This window comes from Mycetomoellerius zeteki, unplaced genomic scaffold (assembly GCF_001594055.1).
Source record: "Mycetomoellerius zeteki isolate Tzet28-1 unplaced genomic scaffold, Tzet1.0 scaffold112, whole genome shotgun sequence".
Classification (NCBI taxonomy): Eukaryota; Metazoa; Arthropoda; class Insecta; order Hymenoptera; family Formicidae; genus Mycetomoellerius; species Mycetomoellerius zeteki.
Window position 1 is genome coordinate 573,635 of NW_017256040.1, and position 14,432 is coordinate 588,066.

At 34.8% G+C, this 14,432-nt stretch overlaps 1 protein-coding gene across 2 annotated transcripts in view; it reads right to left on the reverse strand.

The window, feature by feature from the left end:
- Nucleotides 1–14,432, reverse strand: part of TfAP-2 (transcription factor AP-2) — a 75,393-nt gene that overhangs the window by 48,490 nt on the left and 12,471 nt on the right. Inside the window, exon 3 of one of the 2 annotated variants that reach the window (XM_018454714.1) lies at nt 642–860. In XM_018454714.1, coding sequence (XP_018310216.1) covers nt 642–860 — 219 coding nt within the window. The remainder of the gene's footprint in view (nt 1–641; nt 861–14,432) is intronic. The other variant, XM_018454722.1, reaches the window with a different exon arrangement.

The following is a 14,432-nucleotide window of genomic DNA, read 5'->3' on the forward strand; positions in this document are numbered from 1 at the left end:
CGTGCGGTGCCAGCGCTGGGATTAAAAAATTGTTTAAACATATTAAAATGGCCGGTAGTGTCACTAAAACTTATCAGGAACTATAGAACTCTTCGAGTACTAAAAAATGGCGCAAAAAAATTAATTTTTTTTGAAACTTGAGGTGCTAGCTCTTTTTTTTAATTTATTTAAAAATCTTTATTGGCCGAACTATTGTTATAATCTATCAGGAACTCTCTAGTACTCTTCGAGTACTGTAAGATTCCGTAAAAAAAATCGACTTTCTCGAATCTTGCGGTGCCACGCGAAGTTAGCACCGCATATTTTTATTTTTAAAAATTTTTGGCCTAAATGAACGGTACTATTGCTAAAACCTATCAGGAACTCTAGAACTATTGCGGGTGCAAGCAGTATTGTTATTAAAATTTCCGATTTTTTAAGTTGAGGTGCTAACTTCACAGAGACGTTTTAAACGTCGCGAGTGCAAAGCGACGGTGAAAAATCGCCTCGCGCAAAATGTACGTAATTTCGGAGCAGATCTCCAGTAACCATACGCCTCTGTTTGCTGAAACGTCTCGCGGGTTATCCTCGACGGGCAAGAACGTCATCAGAAGAGATGCGTCGAGGAATGATAATAGAGAAAATATGTTGCGATTACGTACATCGTCGCTCACCTGGGGGTCGTCAACGAGGCTGCTGTGTAGAACGAGGTCGGTCTGGTCGAGGCCCGGAGGCGGTAGGAGGGCGTCAGGACGGCGTACGGCGCCATACTCGACGCCCCTTCCACCGCCGCCACCACCGCCGCCGCCGCCGCCTCCGCCACCGCCGCCTCCACCACTACTGCGTCCGCCGTCGTATGGGAAAGACGCGTGCATGTTCGTCTGAAATCAGAAATGACGTTTCAATCAGCATGGTACCGTCGACCTGGCATGCTCTTAATGCAGTCCAAATTATTTTTCACAAATAAGCGAAACTCAAGTATTTCATTTTCGAGTTCATCTGATTGGAGAGTCTAATAGGAATCAAAGATTTTTTTATTACTTAAAGAAATTTACGAAAATGCCAAAAGTACAGTTTGTTGATTATAATTTTGTTCTGATTTAATACTTTACGTGATAAACTATTGCAAAGTATATATTAAGTCGAGTACACTCAGAGAAAAGCATAGTGGCAGCAACTATATAAGCAATAACTACTAGTTTTATATTAGGTAGAATTACTGTGTGTGTGGGTTATAGTTGCAATAACTATACCTGTATAAAATAAATTATTTAACTGTACATATATTAATTCTTATAAAACTTATATAGTTGCTACTACTTGTCCTTTTCTCTGATTGCTAGTGTAGAAGAATTAAACTTTCAGCAAAATATTCAAAAGGTTTAAACTTTTACATTCTTGATCGACAACAGTTATATTTCGTAGAAGAGAATTATGAAACACACTGCTCTCTAAATCTGAATCAGTGGATAATCACTGATATCAGTGCCAAGTATGCCACTAGTAATCAGTGAATTAAATGTGAAATTCCTAACCTAGCTAATCTTTATTATGTGATCTAACTAACCTTGTTTTTATGGTTAAATTCAATGAATATGGTATTGGAAGATTGAAATTAACGTGAAAATATCAGTATTTTAGTCATATAATGCGCAAATATTCTTTCTTTTTTAGTTGAACTTCATTGATTATCAGTGCCAAGTATGCCACTGGGTAATTAGTGACTATCCACTGATTTAGATTTAGAGAGTGGTTTTTCTCATCTAGCACTCACATATTTTAAAAATGATGTAAAAAACTTACTCTTTACTACCCATTCATGTTCAAAGTACGAATGTGATAGTCGAATCTCTGGGTATGTCATAGTAAATCATTATGAAATATACATTGATTATACATTTGTGAACTTGTCCTTTTTCCATAAAATTAATTCTAGAACGAAATCAAGTGGTTTTACATGCGAAAGTGATTGTTTTAAAGACTCATGATAATTTACTTATTATCAGATCGATACGGTTTTTCTTAGAATCTCGTTTCAAAACACGATTAAAGTTAAGGATACACTGAAGTTAAAGCTGAAACTTAAATCAAATTAGATGTAAATTGATATGAAGCGATTGCAAACGTTTTTATGTAACGTAATTTGTACGACATAGAGGTAATATGCGTACGAAGAAGCTAAAGTCAAAGTTAACGCGGACGGGATCTAATTGGATAGTATTTAATTTAGTATCCCGGGGGGGCTTGCACGACGCGGTGATAGGTAGTAAATAGGTAAAGGCCGGAGGTCGACAACGAAGTAAAGGTTGCCGTGTCTACGAGGAGAAAAATTGCTTCGATTACCGGTATATAACGGATCCATGACAAGCAGGAATTCTCTACGTCCTGTGTGATGATTTTGTACTGTATTTAGGATGATAATGAGAGAGGAAAACAGTGAGCGATAACCGCGCCGCCATTAGCGAAACATCATCCGCAATTAGCTTCTAAGGCACGGCGTATAAATTACACATCTATTGAATATTTACATTCTTATTCATATTTATTATTGAATGATATGCAGTCGTATTTCTGCGTAATGCCCACGTAACAGTTAGTAATAATAACAAGGCGTGAATTCTATTATTTGTTTTTTTGTGATTTTTGTTGCACGACACGAAATATGAGTATGATCATTTATTTTGATCATGCGCATCACATTTGCACAGCTCAAACAAAATTATAAAAATAATTGTTAATGTAAAAGAATATATTATATTATAATTATATACATAATTTCGTGTCAATAATCAATAGTTTTTCGTTGGTTTGCGCAATATTGCCAAACATGTCAGGTAAATTCACTGATAGATTCACAAGGACCATAGTCCTCTTTGGAGTCATTTTTAAAAATTGATAGTAAAAAATGTTATATAATATTATTAATATTTCTGAAATGTTTAATGAGAATTTTGATTAACCAAAAATATTTTTTAATTTTAGAAACTCCTAGATATAAAAAAACATAGATTCCATTATATTATTTCTTTTTGATATAATTTAAAATACAATTTTATTTAATATATTTTAGTTAATATAATTTTAAATAAAACGTTTTATTTTTAACGTGAATTACACATTTAAAATATTACTTTTTTTAAATATAATAATTTAAATAATAATTTAATATTTTATCTCTTCATATTTGACCCTAAAAAAATTTCGCTTGCGGCATGCCGAAGTGCCCTCTCCTTGACAAATTTCTGGATCCGAAATATCAGTCTATATCAATATTTTACGATTACATCATGTTTTTAATACAAAAGATAATTCGTAAAGTAAAAATCGAATTTAAAAATTGTCATAATTTTATTTTACTTAATAATAATAAATCATTTATTAGTTTTATTTTACTTATATAAATATTTAACTTTATATATATGTAGAATAATAAATGGATGTTTTATGGAAGCTATATAAAGATATCAATTTCGAGAAATATCAAGTAAATATCGATAAATTTAAATTCATCAGGACTGCCTTACTGCAGTTACGTATCTTAATGACTTCGTCGTGAAGAAATCTGATCAGTTTGAAAGGCATAACAAAAGTGAACAAGTAAATTAAAGCTGCAATTTTTTCAGATTTATAAGGTCGGCGCAATGTTTCGCTGTTAGAATAACAGGAAGATATTAATCTACCCTTTCAGGTAACGGAATTACTATCCCGTACGTACTTCAACATTCGCTGCTTACTCTCGCCAATCTCGAAAGGAGAGGCGGATGACGATGACTCGTCGAAACAACGCGTATTGCACGTACGCCGTATTGTCGCGCTATAGCTTCAGCTCTGCGAGTTCAATTGTATGCTCCATTAAACGGTACTCACGATGAAAATGATCAGCGATATCGTGGCATTTCTGCCACGCGTGTCGGCAAATTACGAACAAGTGGCGGCTCTCTGATCCGAGAAGATTCTATCTCTAGGCTCGCGGTGAATTCTTCATCGGTCTTCATTTGTAGCTTTCGTCCCGTAAAGCAGGCGCAATTTATTTCGTACCGCATCGCTGCCGCGTCGTCGCACCAGGTCGGCATGTAACATGGTTTTAAATGAGAGACGAGGGAATAGTTGTGAAGCGAACGCACGTGAGGATGCGCGTAAAGGATGACGGCAGGAATCCTCGCGCTATAAAAGTTCTCTTATGTCATCGATGAAGACGAGCGAGCTGGCGAGTCTCTAATGGATCCCGCCGATCGCGTAATTACTCGCGTTATTCTCTGCGATGAACATGATCGGCTGTTTAAAGTTGCTTCTTAAAGTAGATACGCCTATAATATCGACATGCGCGAAGTATTTCAAAAGAAAGTCGCCTCTCCCTTCAACGTTGGAGTGATGTTTCCTGTACAGTAACTTGATCGAATTTTTTTGACTAATTTCTTTAGCACTGATTGTGTTCCGTTAAACTTTTTATATCTCTTTTACTTCTTATCTAAATACAAGAAATTTGAAATTATTTATGTAAATTTTAGAATATTCATGTTTTATCATTATATGTACATATTTATCATACATACTTTCAAATTGTAAGTATATTCTCACGATACTTACATTCTCCGACGACTTATTAGAAATCGTAATAATTTAGTAAATGTAAAAACAAAAATTTTTATTGAGAAATTTTGCTTCGGAGCAGATGAAGGCAAATAATAATAGTTTTTATATTTAATAGATCCTATTTATTAAATATAAAAACTTATTAAATAATTTCTATTTATTTAACAATATGGAATAGAAATTTCTCTTGATATATAAACTCATATGTACAAATACAATGAGAGAAACGATAAGCGGATATGATGGGACCAAGCGCGAGTCTTCTAGGAAATCGAGAACAAGGCAGATATATGCTCGGAATCTTAATCACGACTGCCAGGAGGGGAAAAACTAGCGATTTTATCCAGACTGCGAGTCGCTCCGTGTCACAAATACGGTTATATCACGAGCCCTTGCCATTATTGTTCTACATCTTTTCTACACGAGGATCGCAACGCAGAAGAAATCACCGCAAGCGAGTTTCTCCGATTTCTTTGCTAGATTATCCCCCTCTCCCCTTCCGCCGTTATAATCCTCCTCCCTGTCACGATCGTTTAGATCGACGTGCGACATATATACGATAAAGGAAGGATTAAAAAAGCTCACAAACGGTACTGGATTCCTCGATCGAGGGACAATCAACATTTCTCGCTTCGCATCACTTCGGATATATGTTTATGTCGATTGCACATTCTATGCATTCTGCCACTCGCTGTATAATGTTATCCTAATTATGACCCTAGTTCTAATTATATGATCAGCTGATTAAGGAATCTCGATACGCGCGTACAAAATATTAATATATAATTACAGCGTCTCATTGTAATTACAACTGCCGAGAGAAACAGTATTATTTGATAGTTATCGTCACAGGAACCTTAACTTCTCTTTTTCCACAAGATTAGCAGATTTCGCTTGATTGAAAATTGATGCCCGGAACGTTGCACCGTGTGATTCGAATCCATTGGATTACAATCTAGAGAAGCGGGACATCGGCGCAATTAGGGTGTTTGCTTTTTAAGCGCCGACCGTGTCAGGCCGAACGTCAAGTTTAACCATTGCGCATTGGGAAGAAGGTGGCCGTCGCGTGTTCGTTTTAGGTCTGCGTTTTCACGAGATCGAGGCTACTCGATCGATTCATCATCCTAACGTACGGGGAATGTTGCGTGTGCGGATTAGCAAATATGCCTAATGAGCTCGATATGATCGATAGCGTCACTATTTTGCGTTTGCGGTGGGAAATCGGCAGATGCGAGAGAGCATTAAGGTCATGACTGTCCGAATCCGAGTCGTGATTAGGAGGTCGAAAATTATACGCTTTATGTCGCGTTCAAGGCGGCCGACTCCATCCAGGAACTTTCACAGGAACGAAAAAAGGCGCGCGGCGCTAATTAACGTGCTTGGAACCGCTTTCTGGGTTTATATTGACGAGTTCGTGATAGTTATACATTGATGTAACCGTGTTGTGTCGGCTAATGAGATGAAATGTGATCGCCTTTCTCTCGTTAAACGCTCCGGTAAAATAAAATCACGTATCGCCGTGGTGGTAACGTCGATACTGATAAATGATGGCGTATCGGATTGAACCACAACGGAATGGACACCGGCAATAATATGCTCGCCTGCATTCTTGTGCAGCGATATATCTCTTATTACGTAATTCCTTCGCGTTGCAGAGTATTGGGATACAGTTATAAATGTATATTATTTACACGCGAGGAACGTACGCGAGAAGCGAACGTTCGGAATTGTCGGGATATTTATATATGAATTGCCCCGAAGAGAGCAGAACATGATGTAAAAATGTAAAATTATAATTAGAAATGCATTGATGTGAAACGTAAAAATCGAATACTTTTTCCAAATTCTGAATATCACATTTCTAAAGGACGCACAATACAATGGGAAAATAAATGCACTTTTTTCTGTTTGAATTGTGAAGATATTTATACACGTTTGTCCTGAAAAAAGCTGAACATGATATAAAAATGTAAAATTATGATTAAAAATATGTTGAAAACATGGAAATCAAATACTTTATCTGGATTTTGTTGTCGTATTTCTAAAGGATGCACAATATAGTGGGATAAAAATAAATGCAATTTTTTTTTCTATGTTGAAATGTGAAGATATTCATACATATTTGCCCTGAAGAGGGCAAAATGTGATATAAAAATGTAAAATTATAATTAGACACATACTGATGCAGAAACCAAATACTTCTTTCTAGATTCTGTTGTTGCGTTTCTAAAGGACGACAATATAGTAGGATACCATAAAAATAACCGCAACTTTTTTTCTGAAATTGAATTGTGAAGATATTTATACACGTTGCTGTAAAGAGAACAGAATGTATTGTAAAAATGAAAAGTTATGAGTGTGCGCTTAAGAAAATAATCGAATATTTTTTTCCAAATTCTATTATCACAATTGTAGAACGCGCGACCATATAGTGATATCGTAAAATAAACAGAATATTTTTTTCTGTGCTATGTAGAGAGATTTACCGAAACCATTCGCAATTGTCTGTTCAAGTCATTCGCAGCAAAAAATGACTCGTGGCGATTATGAGAATGTCATTCGTCTATAGTTATATAACGTACGTAAGAAACGCAGTTTTATTCTACCGCTATGAAGTATAATTTCGTTTCGAATCATTTAGTCACAACATAATATAAAGCAATATTTTACGGTTCTTCATCAACTGATTTTTACGAGTCATCGGTTTTAATATGTCTATCTTTCTGTTACATAGACTTAAGTTAGTGAGTTAAAGAATGAAGTAACCAACGATCTAAAGATTTAAGAGAGAATGTTAAAATTTAAAAATCCGTTAAATTTGTATATCGTACGATACTTGCAGCTACTTTGGAGGTGGGGTATAAAATTCACTCGCGTCTATTCCTCGTACTTAGAGCAACGTCAATTCACCCTGTACAATTCTAATCCGACTCCGTTTTGTTCGCGCCGCGCCGGCCGATTAAACGGCACGGCTCTTTCCAGCAGCGAAGGCGCAACAATGGTACCGATTTCTCAAATCCAAACCCCTTTAGTTAAAAAACTGTCACAAACGCTACTCTACCGAGCATAAATGCTAAAGGACGCTAAAGGATCCCCAAGTTGCACACAATGAAACGCAAGGGGAGGACACAACGGAGCATCACGTTCTCAAGGATAAAGCTATTGCAATCGGTCGATCCACTCGGTTGATTATTGGCATTGTGATCGCTTCTAGAAGCTCTCGTTTCGTTCATGTCGCTCTTGTTCCGTCTCATCCCGAGACGGAAAAAAATAGAGAGATCCATAAGTATATTTTTTTTGCATCTATAACTTCTTCTCATAAAAAAGAAATATGATATTACTTTTAATACTATTATTTACCATTTGTTACTATATCGTTTTTTACTATACCATTATTACCATCAAATATAAATTATTTTTATATTTTTTCTGACTTTTTGCAATGTTTATTTATTACGGTATTTATGCATTTCACTTTTTCAATTTCTTAATTTATTTTTTATTACAATTTTTTAATTGGCTAAAAAAGATTAAGTAAGTCAAAGTAAATCTTATAATGATTGTTGAAAAATAATTTTAATCCTTTCTTTCATTGATTTTTTAAAGTTTAATAAACTAGTTTTTATTTCTTGATCTAATTATTGGCTTGTTTTTAACTTCTCTATATTACTTGTAATATTATTTAGCAATTTTGAGCTTGAAAATTGATGTTATGATATTACTTTTATATTAATTTCAGCAATTATTATGAAAGTCGCGATTAAATCTCTATTAGATTGTTTAAAGCACAGATATATAGATTTAATATATAAAAGAATTTTTAATAACGAGACATTATTGTATTAATGAATAAAATTTAATGTTTTGTATGTTTATTGTATTTATATATTTATTGTATATTATAATAATTATATGTATAATATTTTTATTGTATATTTATGAAATATCAATTTATACATTATTATTATTTTATATATTTATAATATATTTTTTAAAAAATATTTCTACGTAATTTTGTATCTGTCGTGACAAATAAAATGTTTAGACAACAAGCCGAATTTATCGACATCGTCAATTTTGGACAAGGATTTTACGCGCGTAGAAAATCATCTGCGATTTGCTAATAATGCAAGACGCGGGTTTGTGCACCCTTTAGGGATACCTTTGCCATCATCTTAGGCATCGCACTGCTTAGCATATTTGTTTCAAAGCAAACGTCTCTGGCATCCTCCCCGAGGGAATGCCAAAGGTCAGCCGAAAATTTAATAAGTAAATTACACAGGGTGCAGCGAACGAAGCATCACACAAGGGGGAGTTTATTCCGCAGAGATATTGCGAATTATACACGAAATTGTCGAATTTGCGCGAAAAAACTTATAAAGTGCAGAGCGGTTTTTAGCTGTAAAATAAATAATTTAAGATCATAATATCGATTTACATGCTATAGCTTTAAAATAGCTGTAGTAAATCATTATGGGATACTACTAGCAAACAAATTTAAATTTACAAAATTAACATATACTATCACGCATTTGTTATCTTACTTAAAATTACAAAATTAACATATATTAATACGCATTGATATTATCTCACATAATTACTTAACACGTAGTCATGTCGCAAAATATTAACTGGGTAGCGATCATGTAACTTTTTCGCTAGAGCGGAAACGTGAAAAGTGAAAATTTTTATGTATGTATGTCGTACATATACACACATACATACAAAATATTTCACTTTTCACGTTTCCGCCCTAGGGAAAAAGTTACATGATCGCTATCCTGAATAAGAATTTACTTTATTTAATTTAAAAAAAGAGAAGTACATGGGATTATTTCGCGATAAAACAAATGAGGAAAACAGAGAGAAAAAGAAAAGAAAATGAGAAAAAAATGTATGAGCGCAAATTTGTATCGCGCCAATTGCATCTAATCGCCATTTACACCTAATTACAATTGCTTATTAATCATGTAATCAAATCCACAGATCTAATCAATGATTCTAATGGAGCTCTGGCTATTACACGGCGCTAGTCACACTGGAGCTCGATGCGCACCGGTGGTATACGCCCGTGCCGAATGTAGCAATTCGCGTAAGTTTCGCTCGCTTGGATCTAGTTATCGATATTAACGATGCAGAGACAAGAGAGAACGGTGTCGAGGAGACGAGCGAACGCGACCAGGACGGGCTTAACACTCGAGAACGCCCAAGTTTCCCTAACTATGATGAACTATGCAAAGGCGTCGTATGGCTGTGTGTTCCGCAAGCTTTGGGGTGCCAAGACTTCGCGTTCTGCCCGAATAACCCGAGTATCTTCTTGCCTCCAAGCACATCCGAAAGTCACGTCTTACGACGACGGGCACGGAACGATCCCGTGGATCGTCGTATTCCCCGTCGTTAAAGATCCAGCGCTGGTTTGTCGCCACGATAAACCGCGCCGTGCTGTTCATTGTCGTCTATCTGTCGCGAGCGTCGCATTTTAATATCGCATATAAGTACTGCAATTTCATCGTTTTTACAGTCACTTACAATTATTCGAAAAACGCTTATTAAGATATCTTGTTAGTTAAATTAAAAATATTCTTTTTTATAATACTTGCGTATAATTACGCAGACGTTCCCTGACGCGATTTATTAAGCTTTGCACAAATGACGGATGGAAAATTCTATCGTAATCTTAATGACGATATTTAACTTAATTATCATGTTCTCTGTAGATATACTTAACTATTCGCCGGTAATATAAATTTTAATTCTTCCATCAACAATACGAATCTTTAAAAAACAGCATATTTTTTATTATTGTGGATTATTTAATGTATAAAAAAATTTGGGTAGATTGTCAAAGCTTTATCAATGAGTTTTTACCATCATAGAACGATCAGATTAGATTTATTTGGATTTAATATACAATAGATTTAAATTTATCTATCAAAATTTTCACAATTAAAATATCAGTGGTGCCTTTAGTTTAAAGACACTAGTTGCAGAGAGAGGATTAAATAATATTTAAATAATTAAAAATTACCATTTTAAATTTCTTTTTCTCGAAATTTATTAATTTTTTTATTACAACGAAGTTCACTGACATATTAATATTTATGACAACATTAATACTTAAAAGTTTGCTATAAAAAATATTTTCTTGCAATGTAAAATATATTTTTTAATTATTGAATTTTTACTTTAAATTCTACAGTGATATGATATATTATAATAACTTAAGTGTTAGTTGACATAACTATTGATATAATAATTATAAGTACGTATAATTGTGTAAGTAATTAATTAATTACGTTCCGCTAATAAGTACTGTATTAATAAGTTTCTGAACAAATATTTACATCTTAGATATTAATTTTGTAATCGTCAACATTTCATAATTGTATTGCTTATAACGCAAAAGATCTTTCTTCTTAATTCTCATAGTTGTCGATGTTATCTCTTTTCAATGTGTAATGATAACAGATTTTTTCACTTTTTTGTAATCTGGCTGGCGATCCTCGTTCAGGGTGATTAATTATTATTGGCTTCATGCATTAAAGAATTATGGTAAGTGAAAATAGCCATTAAGAACTCGCGCGGCTTATTTACACCTGTTTGAGATATGCATATTTTTTGTTGCCTGTTAAGCTTTTCTCAATACCCTCTTGCAAGTTAATTTCTCAGGATTAAAACTTGTGTAAGTGACATAATATATCTTCGTTAGTTTCTAAAGGAAAACAATAAATAACCGCTATGTAAATAGTGGAAAAGTGCGTTATTCCGCAACCTAATTCAATATCGCAGGAAATCAGGAGTATAGCGTTCTGAGATTTCATTAAAATCGAAGATACCCACCCTATCTACAGGAATGCAATAATCGATAACGTGCATTTGATCGTGGGAGGGTAGAACGGTTCTCAAAGCCGCCCTCGTATGGCAAGCAGTTATATGACTGAAACACTTTTATACCCTAAAGTAGATATATCAAGTTTGATTCCTTTCAATGCTATTTTAAATTTTTAATTGTTAACATTAAATATCTAAATAACCACACAATTTTTGATAAAAATTCCATCGAAGTATAATTAATTTAATGTTAAATTTAGATAATATCTCATGCTTCCTGTTTACATAACTAAAAATTAATTCGTGAGAAACACTAATTATTTCTAGCCACTTGAACTCCGTAAACTGTCGAGACTTCGTCAGATTTTAAATAAAGTCGGCGTTGAAAGAAAACACTTAACTTTGCTTACGTTCCGTGCATATATTTTTTGTTAGCGCGTTATTGGGCAACTCGTTCGACGTACAAATTACAGTAGCAATATACACGGCGTCGCATGTCCGGCCCTCAATCACACGGACGGAAAATAATATCACGGTCCTCGATAAAACGCCGAGTTGGCAACTCGAGCCTGCATATGGCGCGGACAGATGCTCTTTGCAACAAACTGCTCTTCTGCACCGCTCTCAACTCCGAGACGCGCGAAACGAATACGGGCTTGAGCAAGAGCGACGTTCGCACACCTCCGTGTCGAATTTCGTCGAACGTATTTCCCTTTTTTTTCTCTCCATCGCGCTAACGTCATACGACACCTTTGGAAATCGGGCATGAATGGTAATCCGCGATAGAAATGACGGTGGTAGCGTGTGCCGACGCGGTAATTAGGGTGGTACCTTCGTGAATACCGAGAGCGTGCAAGGTGGACCACAAATACTATTGCTATAATGATCGTTGGGGTCTCAAAGCCGATCGCACCCGACATCTGGGTATAGTGTTGCTGTAATATCTATATGAGATCGTGCATAAAATTGACCTTTGCAACGAGTTTTTAAACAATAGTGTACTCCTGTCTTAGACTTGTTTATACTTAAATTCATACGTAGCATTTATTCTATGGCATAATATAAGTATCTAATCATAAACATATAATAGTTCTTCTTTAAAAAAATAAAAGGTTAGAGCCGAGCCTCTGGCAACTAGTTATATGAAAAAATTACACTTCATATTCTAAAGTGTTATTAACACGGAAAGAACAGTTTTGCTAAAATATCTAAAAATTTAGATACAGATTGAAAATAATTTTATTTTTTGGGACCATCAAAATTATACAGGATACTGAAACTGGTTATTAAAATGTTAAAACTTTTTGCAGGATTACTCATCATGCTTGAGCATCCTGCACAATTATATTAATGGTTTAATAAATTATTTTCAGATATATATCTGAAAATCGTTCAGTTTTTAAATACTTCAGAAAAATCGTTCTAAAGTTTGATTCATTTTGACGTTATCTTTTTAGGTTAACATTAAATATCTAAATAGTGCGATTTTTTAATAAAAATTCCAAGATAAAAAATTATTCAGTTCTGTTATATGAATTGAATTGTTAAAAAACCCATGCTTTTTTAAGTAAAATTTAAAAAAGCAATTCATGGCAGCCTGCATTTTCTATATTTTTCACTATATTCTCTATATTTATATTCTTTATTTACTATTATTATTATTCCATATTTTTCTATATATTCTTCGCACGAATACATCCGAAAATGAATTATTCAAGAAATGAACTTACAACAAAAATGACACATAATAAATAGAAGTTCTTCATTATGCATGCGACAATTAATTCAAATATATCTCCGAAAACTAAGACGCATCCTGAATAAAATATCATCCTGTTTTGTGAAGCGCGAGAAAGACTCGAAGAACGTAGGTTTACGAAGGTCGGGATTCGTCTGGCACGATTTCCAGCCACGTAGGGCGTATTACACGAGGCGGACAACTCCGCACCGTGGCAAATGCAAATGTCGCGCGAGTATCGCGGCCGCAAAGTCCTGTCCCTCTTCATGCTCGCGGCAGATCGACGATCGCAATCACCGATGTCACGGGGACGACGACTTATTGACCGCGACTCCCTTGATAGATCGATACCACGCCCGCCATTACATCCACCCCGCGAACACACGTCGCGGAGATATGCCGCGGCGTCCTACAAATAACAACGCTGGGTGCTTTGCTAATAAGGTATCCAGCTGGCCGGATACCGATGATACACGTGACCGGATCTCCAGTTTTCATTTCCTTCTACGTGAACGTGGTACTGGCTGTACATACGTGGTACCACAATTTCCATGCTTCCGCGCGCGCGGTATTCAGGATACCTCCCCAGATCTATGAGGAAGGATCGCGTAATCTAAGATTACACGCCGCTTACATCGCATTTGTTAAAGACATGATCTTCCTCGCGGTAATGATCGACCACGGTTAATTGTAAGTTTCGACGAAGCCGAAGATTAAAATTTAATTGCGTATACGAAAAGCTTATGAAGGAAGTATGTTATAATTCATATATGTATATGATTAAAAAGCAAACTTTTTAAATTGTTTCGGCAAATGTTTGAATAAAAAAAAGAAAAATCAAAATATATAGTAGGTATATACACTACGCAAAAAAATTAAAGGATCACTTAGTCCACCCCCAAAAATAGGTAAAAATTCAGAAGAGTGTAACTTCGTAAAAAATAATCATAACGAAATTTTTAAAAAAGTATTTTAAAGCATGAAATCTCTACTTTCGAAATCGGTAATTGATATTTCGATTTGATTGATTTTTTACGTAGCTATACAAGCAGAAGTGAATATCCGTCAAATCTGAAAATTTTGTACAAATTTTACAAAAGTTTATGGCATAAACTACTAAAAATCGCACATAAATGCGGTTTTAAACATTCGAAAGAGTGAATCTTTACCTTCAATTTGCTTTTTTATTGAACGTTGTACGATTTTTTTTCGACGAGTTATTCGACATTCAATAAAAAGGGTCATTTTTGCTTCAATGTCGAATAACTCGTCGAAAAAAAATCGTACAACG